General features: G+C 35.5%; 1 protein-coding gene across 7 annotated transcripts in view; it reads right to left on the reverse strand.

Moving 5' to 3' along the window:
• Positions 1-3,133: 3,133 nt before the first annotated feature.
• Positions 3,134-13,117, reverse strand: part of Erbin (erbb2 interacting protein) — a 98,950-nt gene continuing 88,966 nt past the window's right edge. For 2 of the 7 annotated variants that reach the window (XM_051172412.1, XM_051172413.1), the window contains exons 22-27: positions 11,589-11,732; positions 9,408-9,524; positions 8,014-8,220; positions 6,640-6,732; positions 6,122-6,196; positions 3,134-3,334 (exon numbers count right to left, since the gene is read on the reverse strand). In XM_051172412.1, coding sequence (XP_051028369.1) covers positions 3,227-3,334; positions 6,122-6,196; positions 6,640-6,732; positions 8,014-8,220; positions 9,408-9,524; positions 11,589-11,732 — 744 coding nt within the window. In that variant the 3' untranslated portion in view covers positions 3,134-3,226. The remainder of the gene's footprint in view (positions 3,335-6,121; positions 6,197-6,639; positions 6,733-8,013; positions 8,221-9,407; positions 9,525-11,588; positions 11,733-13,117) is intronic. The other 5 variants (XM_051172414.1, XM_051172415.1, XM_051172416.1 and 2 more) reach the window with 5 other exon arrangements.

The raw sequence follows: 13,117 nt of genomic DNA on the forward strand, positions 1-13,117 counted from the left end.
GATTTAGAATGGCCCATAGGTGTGGTTTTGAGGGATCCCAGAGGGTTTAACTGGAGAGAGAAGACACACTTGAAGTGGGTGGGGGGACGGCTCTGTACTGAATTAAAATTAGAGAGTAAACTGAGAGCCCATATTCAATTCTTCTTCCAGAGTACAGAAGCAATGTGATAGCTGCCTCGAGCCCCTGCTAAGTTTCTGCCAAGAGGGACTGTAATGTACCTCAAATGCAAAACCAAAATAAGCCCTTCCTTCCTCCCTTCAGTTGACTGTGTTACAACCAAGAGACAGTTTTACTAATAAGGCACTTAGTTAAGACACTCCAGTAAGCAGAGGAACCAAGTTTAAACAAACACTAGGATACAAAGCTGTGTGTGTACATGTTTATGTGTGCATGTGGTATTGGGTGTCTTTTCAATAGCTCTCCATCTTACCTTTCTTTTTTTTTCCTTCCCTGATTGTCTCCTGAGCCCCTCGATGATCATTCTGATGGGTACAATTCTCTGCTAAGTGGGACACCATATTAAACAGTTACCACAAATAAGATGCATCTGCTTTTGAAAAACTGCCGCAGAGAAGATGCTAAAGTCAGTTTTGAGCATGGTCATTACTACAATCTAGTAAAAGCAATATAAAAAAAAATGGCTTTTGCAGTTCATTAAAAGATACAGATTGTAGCTGGGCGGTGGAGGCACACGCCTTTAATAGAATACTTTGGGTATAGTGTAAGTGCAACATTTTACTACTTAATTTGTTTTAAACTTTTATTCTATATTATATGCTATTCCAAACTTTGACAACAAACTTTCCCCTCCAACTTTCAAGAATACTTGAAACCAGAAATTGAACTGCAGTGGAATAAAATGCTAGTGCATACACACCTGCTGCACTCAGTTATCTCAATGAGATATGCACAGCAGATCACTGAAGAAGTCCTGATTCTGTAAAGTCTAATTCCATCTGCAAAATCATAATCAACCATTCAATTATATCTATTTTAATTATTCCTAATTAAAAGTGATTGTGGAAATGTGAAGCCACATGACAACATAAAATAAGAATGAAGGGAACACCGAGACTTGCAGTAAAGAAGCTGTTTGTCATTCTTTGTTTAAGAGATTACAACACATACAAGTGAATTTTATCAAAATACAGCACATTTCTTCTACTATATTCATAAAAATCAATTCCTATGTAAATAGTACTGAAAATCAACTAAAATGAGTTAAAATTTACAAAGAGTTGTTAAAGGGTTTCAATCAAAATTATTAAAACTATACAGTACAATACCCAATTGATAACAACTTGAAAGAAGTGCAATATTTGACTTCAAATATTTTAAAAGTGCTGACTATTCTGACTAGAAATGGGAAGTGAATGACTCCAACTCATTTTGTAAAATAATGTAAGTGGTGTTTTAGCTAGTCCCATAAGAACCTCAATGAAGCTGGGCGTGGTGGCACATGCCTTTAATCCCAGCACTCGGGAGGCAGAGGCAGGCGGATTGCTGTGAGTTCGAGGCCAGCCTGGTCTACAAAGTGAGTCCAGGATGGCCAAGGCTACACAGAGAAACCCTGTCTCGAAAAACCGGAAAAAAAAAAAAAAAAAAAAAAAAAAACCTCAATGAGTTGAGGTTTAAAAAACAAACAAAACAAAACAAAACAAAAAAACACTTAAAAAATACCCAAATTATGCTTCTCAGAAATTTAAAAAAAGAAAATGAACTCAAGAACCAAGTACCACTCTAATAAAAGTTTTCAGAACGGCCTTAACTAAGAGCTGCTGCTGGTCTCCTATGGCACTCTTCTCTGGTCCAAATAACCATGCATTACTTCTTACCATTCATGTTACTCCAATTTTATTTGATTACATAGAACAAAAGCAAATAAAATTAATGGTTTGGATAAACGAAATTAATAAACCTCTATCTCAAATATTTGTTACAGCAACTAGGAACAAAGGCAATTGTGGTAAAACACTATCACACCAAGACACTTGGAAACCCTTTAAAGACTCTGAAGTGTGGAGTTCACATTTCATGTTATCTGTAGGAACAGCCCTTTATCTCAACACCTGACACCCTGGCAGGTCTCGAGGACCACCCCTCTGCTCTGCACCTCTCCGTGGCCACTCTCTATCGCTGCGCCAGTTTCACAGACTTGCTTTGGTTTCCTAGCTCCATGCACACTCACGTTTCCTTTCACTTTACCAAGGCAATGCCAGGCCAACAAAACCCAGAGGCTTTCTGAAACCTTCCGATGCTTTGTATTACAGGCAACACACACAACTTAAAACTGGCCTTTACGGTTCATTTGCTTCTTAAAATTAAAAATTATAAATTAGATTATGATGGATTACTAATTATAAAAGTTAGATTGCAAGTACCACCATTTGCTAAAGAAAAAAGTATTGGGACTTCATAGTCTGGGAAATGCATGGACATGCATCTATATTAGAGTTAAAAACTTCAGTAACTAAAAAAATAAAAAATTGAATCACCAGTAGCAAATTTATTATCAATAGCTATGACAAGAATCGATCTTTTAGAGCTCATAAAATGCAATTATTGTCTTTTAAAAAGACATTACATATTTTATTGCATTATTCTATTAATAAAAATACATTATCAGATAACTTTTTTTTTCACCGTTTGCCTCAGATTTTTATAAGAAATAATGTTTTAATCTGGCCTTGGAAAGTGAACCCACCAGCATCAACTTCATCTACCCACTCTTCAGGATGCACATAGCAAAAGCCAACACTTCAAATCTCCTACCCACATGGAAAAAAGCAGTTCGGCAGAAAAAACATTAATACCAGTTGGATAAAAGTAAGGGCACAAAAGCTATGAGACAGATAGCTCTGCCATCTGTCTCTGGGCTACAATCAAGGCTAACTATTGCCTTGCATACAGTCAGTCATGTGTATGAAATCCAAAAATAAACCTACAATCTATACAAAAACAACATAATTTTGTTTTTGTAGCCTTGATTCTCTAAGTTTAAAAACCTAACAACAATTTTATATGATATGAATTCAACAGTCTCTTCTGTCTTCTGTACAGTGGTGCTTCCCCTCGACACAAGCTCCATTATTTCAGTAATGTACAAGTTCCATGCCAACTGTCTGCGTTCTTCTTTACATATAAAAATAAGCAAAATAGTCATTTCCCCTGCAAGTGTCTTCCAATAAATCTTGTTATCTTCCCCCATTTTTTTGTCTATAGTCCTTATGAAGAAACTTCTCGTACAATGATGAGTTCTACTGCATTATGGAAAGTTTTTAACAAGGATACTGCTTGTCCATGTTCAATGTTGATAAAACTGTAGCCATTAGCCTAGAAGAAAGAGGAAAAAAGATCTTAGGAAAAAATTTAGAAATGTATTTGCATGTATGTATGTATGTACGTACGTACGTATTTATGTATGTATGTATGTACGTTTGTACATACGTACGTACATGTCTAGATATAAAAAAGAACTCCTCTAGCAATTTAAATAACACACTGGCTGATGAGATGGACAGGAGAATAAGGCCACTCAATTCCATGTACGAAGCCCTGAGTATGATTCTGGGGACCAACGTCACACAAGAAAACTGACCCCTTCAAGTTCCTCTCTGACCTCTTCACTAACAAACTGCAATACATGTGTGCACACACAAATACACAAAGCTAAAAACACATACAGACTAATGGCCCCTACACTCCATACTTATGGAAATACAATCTCTGAAGAAATAACACAGAAACTTGTTGTTTTGTTCAGGTTATCAGATGATTCTTTTTAGATTTTTATTTTATTAGGTTTTGTATATGGTTGTTTTGCCTTCATATATGTCTGTGCATGGTAACCAAGGAGAGATGCCCTGAAATTGGGGTTACCAATTGTCGTTTCTAGGAACACACCCTAGATCCTCTGTAAGAACAGCTGGTATTCATAACCACTGAACTATTTATTTGCCCCTCAGATAATTCCAATATAGTGGCCCAATGTTGGGACGCACTTGTCTAACAAAGGACCAAACAGGATGTTGTGTGCATGTATTAAGGTATACCCAGGCTTACCAAACTGCAAGGGTAACTGAAGGCAATGTCTAGACTTTTCATTCACTGGAGCCATTGGCTCAAAGCCAGCATACAGGCTATATAAAGGCTCGCTAGAATTTACTGAGCTCACACATACATGCTGAGATGCTTCATATGAATTAAGTGCTTTCATTACTAAAGAGGATGCTATGAATTAACATTATAGTCTTCTCCCCCCACCCCAGGACAAGGTTTCTCTGAGTAGCCCTGGCTAGCCTTGAACTCAGATCCACCTACCTCTCACTCCCGTTAGCTGGCATTAAAGGCTTGTGTCAAGATGGGCTGGCTCTATAGATTCTTTGATTTTATTTGAGAGAATCAAAAACCCAAGAATGTCTGGTCAGGAAGAGTTAACTCCCTGTCTGTCACCAAACTAAAACCACCACAGATTTTCATGTGATTCAGAAAAATATCTCACTCTGTCTGTGTGGTGTGGTGTGGTGTGGTGTGGTGTGGTGTGGTGTGGTGTGGTGTGGTGTGGTGTGTGTGTGTGTGTGTGTGTGTGTGTGTGTGTGTGTGTTTGTGTGTGTGTACACACACGTGCGTTCAGTGTAGAGGGAAAATAAAAGTGGTTATTACAGTGTGGCAAAATATGATCTCTTTTGTTACAAGGTTCTTGTGAGTTTTCTAAGTTTGAAATTACTTAAAAATAAAAACCTTTACATTTAAAAATTCTATTATGAATTTTTATGTCATAGTTTGAATCACTCCAATTTTATTTTACGTACTGACACAGGCACAAAGTTAACATTTAAAAAGTGTTGAGCAAGAATTCAATCTGAGGTTTGTAAAACTCTAATGTCTATCATTTTGGGTTTGAAGGTCACTTCTTATTGTTATCTGAACTAACAACAGTGAGAGGAAGAGGAGGAAATGCACTGACTGTCTTGTGTCCTAAGAAAATGGCATATTGCATGTATTTAGGTAAAATGAGTGACTGAAGTAATAGAAAAGTAGTGTAAACGCAAAAATAAGTTTCGCAGATTTTGAAATTTTACTCACCTCCAAGGAGATTCCCCTAAGTTAATAAAAAGTAACATTTCTAAATTTATTTATTTTTAAATAAATTTTGTTTTGTTTTGTTTTTCAAGACAAGGTTTCTCTGTGTAGCCTTGGCTGTCCTGGACTTTCTTTGTAGACCAGGCTGGCCTCGAATTCACATCTATCCACCTGCCTCGGCCTCCCAGGTACTGGGGATTAAAGCTGTGCATCTCCACACCTGGCTCATTTCTAAATGTATCAAATATATAAGCATGATTTCAAATGTGTAAATTAGAAATACTTAAAACTATAAAAACACTAGAAATTGCTGTAAAGTAAGATTTTAAAAAACATCATAACCTCTAACCTACTAAGCTTAATTGAAAGACTAAACTATCTGTTTTTCAAACCCATCAGAATCTTGAGGAGGGATAAAACTTAAATACCCGAGTGAACCGGAGTGCAACTTAGCAGTTTCCAAAGTGAAAAAATGACAGAGACAGTTCACTGCCTGAACAGTCTCACCCAACACACTCTATAGCGTTGGAGCATCATCTTCAGCCTCTGGCCCAATGTATCTGACAGACATATTGGCAAGGCAGGAACCATTGATGACATGCTTACCCTGTCTTTGCTTTTTAGATCAAGATAGGTGTTTTAAGTTAATAGAGATGAAATATGATAGATATTAAATCTCCATTCAGACATTTAGACCCAACAAGATAGGAAAGATGTTTACTTCAAGTTTGCCAAATATAAATGGCCAAATCACTATGAATCTAACATTTACCTAATTCCTAATTGTCTCGTGGTTCTTCCTGCTGTATGTAGTTTATTTTACTCATGTGTAGTAATATAAATGTATATATTAAAAAAGAAACATAATAAAAAATTTCAAAAAAATAAGATTTTTATTTATTTTTGTTTTTTTGAGACAGAGACTGTGTAGCCTTCCAGAGTACTGGGGCTATAGCCATGCACCACCTGTAATGTGCCTAGCGGTAAAATAAGATTATTATAAAATGAAAGGAAATAATAAAAGGTTGACTTAATTACCTGAATAATTTTATCTCCTGGCTGTAGTAATTTTGATGCTGGTCCGTCAGGCTGTACCCTTGTTACAAATATACCCTTTAATGAACAATAACAAAAAATAATTATTTAAGGCCAAGCTACAAACTGAAAGCATGAATCAGTAACAAGGAAAAAAAATTTTTTTAATTCCATGCAAACATGTAAATAGGGTGGAAACTATTTCCTTGACTTTTCAGAGCAACACCCTGACAGGTCACAATAATTTCTGCAGCTAGTAATTCTGAAAAGCAATGTAATGAAATCACTTTTATGGATTTTGGAGGGAACAATAACAAAACTAAGTATCATTTGGTAATATAGCATTCACATTTTTGGTTAAATTCTTTCCTTCAAACAATGTATAATGATCAAATTTCAAAACCAAAGGCAATAAAGAAAAGGGATGAGGACCCCATAGCTTTACATTAGGTTTTCACTTAATATGGCATTAATGAATGAAAACGTATGAACGTTCAAGGATATATTGAAAAGAAACTTACATCATCATCAGGTCTGAAAGGGTTTCCTCTACCCCCGACACCTCCTGATATGCTAAATCCAAGTTCTGGATCCTTTTCTACTCTTACTCGAATCTGATTTAATATGAAAATAAAGGAAATATTATACCAGAAAATTTTATTCAATAACACCCATCTTTAAATACTGGCAAATTAAATACAAGCAGGTTTTTCAATGATTCATTAAAAATAAACATTTCAGGAGATGAGGTGACATGACAACACAAAACATCATTAATGTTAATAAGTTAGTGAGTTAAAGGCACAGTGGGATTAGAATGTGTAGCTCCTAACTTTACCACTTATGAGTTCAGTCAGTCAACTGATGGAGGCTCTATTTCACTTTTGAGTCAGCATGAATTTTAACAGCATGTGCATATCTATAGAACAGGTATGCATATTCCCACTAGTTTTCACTTACAGACCATCTAAATAACATGCTGTCTTTGCCATAAGATATGTCTTATGTTATAAGATACTTAGGAAATTCAGAGCTGGTTTTAGGAAGTCAATACTTCATTCCCTCTATCTGTTCATATGCTTCAGGTGAGTTAGGATTTTAAGATCAACTGATGGCAGTTTTCGTAAACTAATATAAAATAAGAGGTGCAGAAGCATGTTCTTTTCTTGGGACAGGGTCTCACCACATAGTGCTGGTTGGCCTGGAATCTAATGTGTAGATCAGGCTAGCTTAAGCTCACAGAGATCCTCTTGCCTCTGACTCTTAAGTACTGACTTGTGTTTTGTCACAGTGTCTCACTAAACGGCCTGGGCTAGCCTGGACGGTCTGATGCATCCAAGCTGGCCATGAATACACTGCCCTCCAGCCTCAGCCTTCAAAATGCTGGAATACAGTGGGCTACAGAAGCTAAATGTCTGCTACAGGATGCTCCTGCTTACAAAATAAAATGCGACCACTACCAAAGATTCCAGTGCTATCACCACTTCATAAATAAACCACTAAGGCATATGAAAGTATGACTTACACATCTTGAAGATCAAACTCGTAACACAGTCTGGAACTATACCTGAATTTCCAACTCTAAGAGCTGAGACCCTGGTGTAGAGCGGAGACTGAGTGATGTGCTAGTCAGCGTCCAGAAGGGTATCTACAGGAGCACCACCTACCCATGTGGCAAGCAACTGCTTTAGAATCTAAAGACCCACACCCCAAGACTAAATCCTATGTTACATGATCATAAAGCCAAGTTAAAACTATGAAGTTTAACACTTTAGAAAACTAAACTTTATAAACATAATGGTAAAAACTACTGTTACAATTCTATATAGAATTATTGCTATGGATATATGAAAAGTTTAATTTTGTATTTCAAACAGTCTATTGGTAATTCTTACCTCTTGCTTTGCCAGTTCATGGCCTGGTCTAGGAGAACAATGGGGATGTACATGTGGAGGCTGGTGGGCCACTTTCAGCATCAAATAATCAATTAGTTGTTCTCTAGAGGGATGCCTTGCCACAGATCCCTGAGGGGGGTGATGGATTTGACTATAATTTGCCTGAGGCCTGAGAGGCTGGCCCATCTGTCCATTACTCAAAGGCATCTAAGAAAAACATGAATTATCTTTAAAATGACCAGCAATAATGTGTTATTACAAGCACTTGGCTATTCTTCTTGGAGTAATACAAAAGCCCCAGAGTTTTAACATTCTACACCATTCAATACAGAGTTACTCTTCTAATTTTAAGCCTACCAAAAGAAAAGTTATTACTATCTTAATTCTAAACTTGCTTGAATGTTTACTGATTGAATCTATCAGTAATTGATTTTCTGTTAGATATGAATCTACTGTTATGTTTACCAAATGTTAAAGTAGGAACAAGTATATTGAAAAGCCTTAACTATTGATATACTATATTTTTTAACTTATTGGCCTACTAGAAGGGTATTCTTTTTTCATACCAAATCATAACGCACATACACAAAAGATGCATTTTGTTTGTTTGCTTTTTGAGACAGGGTTTCTCTGTGCAGCCTTGGCTGTCCTCAAACTTACGGAAATCATCTGCCTGCCTCTGCCTCCCCAGTGAGGGGACATCTGACTGTTTGGTTTTGGCTAAATCAGTATTAAACATAAAAAATATATTAAGCTATGTTTAGCCAGTACTTCAAGGAATTGAAAAAAAAAGTTAAGAACTAAGTTATAACGATATTGAAAAGAAAACTAAATTGAATGATAGCTTTGAATGAAAAAAAAAAGGAATAAAATAAATAAGCGTGTATGAGCTGATCTATGGCATGGCTGGAAGCCTGCCTCCAAGAGCAACTTAAGAGTTTTAGATAATAAATATGACCTCAAAATTATATCTAGTAAGAACTACACATGATGACATTTTCTAATATATATATATAGGTCTTTCAAGATAATTTCTTATATTTAATGATTTTCAAATGTGTTAACAGTAAAAGATTCTGGAATGCATAATTTAAGTCATCTTCTAACTCTCCAAATAGGCTAATTATCAAGAACACTAAAATAAGGAGGTGGAACTATAGGGACCAATCCTCTAGTATGTCATGAAAAACCATGGAATAAACCGAGAAACAGCAGAGTCAAATACTACCTTGCATTTATGAATCATTTAAAAAAAAAACCAATGCTACATAATAAAAGAAAGAAAGACCTCATAAGATATTTTTAATCAAAGAACAACGAGATTTCAAACTCAAACACTGCAAAGCACAGTAAGCTCAAAGACACTGCTCCTTGTATCTGCCGCGAGCACCTACTTTCATCAAGCTGTCTGGAGGGTCTCTGTGACTAAGTGGGCCTGGTGAGTAGTTCTGCTCTCCTGACATCAATCTATCATCTTGGCAAGAATCTCCTGGACTGGATGTCTGGGGATGCTTCAAATGAGGAAGGAAAACAAACAAATAATATACCTTACGATGTGAAACCAAACGATGAGGACACATGAAAGAAGACTAACAGAGAGACACTGCTAGACGGCAGAATGAGAAAGACTCAGGTTAGATACTGTAATCATTACTGCCATCAGTACCTTCAACTTCCTTCAAAAGCACATGGCAAGACGTTTGTTCCTGTAAATGTGTAAAAAATTTATAGACAGACATTCCTAATAAAGATTAGGATACATGCCATTTTCTGTTCTTTTTAGTTTCATTTAGACTCCTAAGTTAGTATCTTTGATCAATATAGTCATGGGTTAAAGCTAATTTCCTACAATTTTTAAGAGCAACTAATATATTACTGTTAAGCACTAAAGAAACTGGTTTTGATCAATGAAAATAAACTGTTCTTGCTTTGATTTCATGGTACTGCATCAAACTTCCTCTCAACTATAATGATGTGCAGCCCCAATAAATGTGCTGTATAAAACTTGTTTTGTTACTATGTTATAGTTAATATTAGCTCAATATTTTAAAGACACTGTTTTAGAGAAATGCTTTAAAAGTTAATTCATATCTCCATATGCTAAGTGTTTGCTCATTATAGTTTAATAACCTTGGAGGGAAAAAAATCAGGCTAAATGTCATTCTCCCTGAATATTTATTATTATAAATATGATGGGACTAAAACATCTATATTCACATTAAATTAACTCTAAGCACACCTAATTTAAAAAATAAAGAATAGTATGTTTTACTGTTATTTTCAATTGTTCAAGAAAGTATCCAGCAGTAAAAAACCGTAAATTTTATATTGAAAAATAATTCAAAATACACCCCACTATAATGCACCATGGAACCCATACAACTTTAAGGATTTGGAATTTAACCTTAAAAAAATTGTATTTGCAATAGACCTATCATGTTTAGTTAGTTGCTAGTTCAAAGCATGACTTAGCATTATTTGGTGTAATTTGATCTAATTTTATCTCCTAACAGTAAGAATTTCATTATTTCTTTTCTTATTGTGATATATTTTTAGAATACATAATTATCAATATAGCTCAAAGTGTGAAACTTAAACTCAAGCATGAATAGACAACTATGCTTATGCAGTCTTTAAAAAGAGCAAGCATATTAAGAATGAAAAGCTAAAATTCAAGCCATATAGACTTTAAATTTAAGAAAAACAAGGGCAGAATGTGATTGTAAAACAAAGTTTTAGGAAGAACAATTTTTCTAGATGACTATGAAAGCCACTCATGGTCTGCTGAAATGAAAAGCTGGCTCAGCATTTCTCTTTTAAACTAAGATGCTCCAAAGACTGCTGTTGCTATATATCAAAGAAACCAAGTGATGGCCCTAGCACAGGCCAAGACCAGCTCAGAGCAGGCACAACAAACGGAACCTGTGAAACTCCTCCTGTTCTAGAGCATAACAGAGCAGAGCCAGGGATGAAGGAAGTGGGACTGATGAAAAAGTGAAGAGCTTAGAATAAGTAAAGACTCAAAAAACAAAACAAAACAAAACAAAACCCTCAAGTTACAAGAAGGAATGAAATAAGGCCGTAGAAGAAAGGTCTTCAAGGCAGAAAGGAGTATTTACCCAGGGGCTGCACTACCTTTGTGTGTCCTTGCTGAGCCATGAAGGCTTGTGTTGTTCACGCTTGGCAGTCCTTATAATTGACTCTTAAACTGTCATTAGAATAGTCAGTCTTTCACTACCTAGGACCATGGGTGAAATGTGTTCAATTAAATATTTGATTTTTCCTTTCTGCTGATACTTTTACAACTTCTACAGTCTCATATTTAATCATATTCTGTGAAATATGATTAAACTGTAGTATATATAGTGCTTTTTATCACTGGGCTTATAAATAACAGCTAGCTAAATCATTAACTTATGACCAAAGAAACGGGACAGAAGTTGTAGAATTAAGCCATTAAGAAAATACAAAAATTTCTAACTCATAGAAATTTCCCCCCTAGAAATGTTAAAGCACTTAAGATCTCAATTTTCTCATGTATGTGCTAAAAGTACTAGCCTACTGTAGGTACTCACTCGAAAAATGTGCCCACCAGAACCTCTTCCGTCTGCAACACTCAGGGCAAGGCTGCCCTGGCTGCCAAGCAGATCCCTAGAGCTGCCATAGTGAGAGCTGCTTACAGCAGTAAGATTGGAATTAAAGGACCTTGACAGCATACTCTGAATAAAGAGAGGGTAGATTTACAGAGATTAGTGTAGCATGCAAAACCCACAAGACATGTTATATACACAGATTTATTTATAAGTAACCCCACCCACACCACACACAAGTATCATGCAACACTGAATTCAGAGCCTGAAAGAAACTGGTACATACAGCTACATAAGAACACACATGCACATGCAGAACATGTATAATCATAACCATCAGATGTTTAAGAACCAGAGAAGCACAAATGTGTAATTCCTTGAGTTTATTAAATACTGTAATTTCCTTTATACCTAATATATCATATATGTCAAAAATAGAAACTGAGCACAAACTCCAGTGTGTATATATTTATATAAAGTTGTATATAAGTAAACTTCTCATTATCAGATGAATTGACCAGCAACTACTAATTCTATGTCATTGAATTTCTAAAGGATCTATTTCATTCTATAGGAATTTTCTTATTGATATTATCAAGATTTAAAATACATACTACAGCAAAATGTATTAGTGATAAACATCTGGTTATCAGTCACTTTCATTCTTTCAAAAATTTATTTTCCACATTTTGAAACTACCTTAAATTTTAAGATGCAACGTATAAATTTTTTAAAAAGTTTATATACATGGGTCTGTGCATACATATACATATGCCCACATGTTCAAGGGGCCATGGAAACTAGAAGGCATCAGATCCCCTGGAGGAGGAGCTATGAGGCTTGATGGCTAAATTAGGGAAATCGTATTTAAGGCATGGACTGTTATTAAAGTAGAAAAATGAAACAACAATCATTGACATTACTCTTAGGAAATAGTTTCTCTAGAGTTGAAGTTGATAATACTGAGAAATAACACAAAAATACCAAAAGAAAAAACAAACTATAAAATTAGTTATTTTGCAGCTTCTAAGATATTGATTTGAACATGTTAACTTGATTAAATGCTAGGCACAATGTCCTAGGCACTGCTGTTCAATACTGCTGATGTTCATCTAACAGCAAGACAACAGGGCTAAGTACATACTTCAGGGTTAGCGAGACCCTTTATCAGTGGCTCTCAACCTTCCTAATGCTGAGACACTTTAATATAGTTCCTCATGTTGTGGTGACCCCCAACCATTTATTTTTGTTGCTACTTCGTAGCTGTAATTTTGCTACTATTATGAATAATAATATCAACATCTGGTACGCAGGATCTCTGATACATAAACCCCAAAGGGGTGGTGACCCACGTTGAGAACCCAAAAAGGATTCCTATTATGTAACAAAAACAAATAAAAGGGACAATTATTAACACTGTATTAATAATATTGTTTGGAGTACTTAATATCTGATTTTTTTTTTACATAGGTAGGAATTTACTAAATACTGGTATTAGTGATAATTCAACTCTG

Source organism: Acomys russatus, chromosome 30 (genome assembly GCF_903995435.1).
Source record: "Acomys russatus chromosome 30, mAcoRus1.1, whole genome shotgun sequence".
Classification (NCBI taxonomy): domain Eukaryota; kingdom Metazoa; phylum Chordata; class Mammalia; order Rodentia; family Muridae; genus Acomys; species Acomys russatus.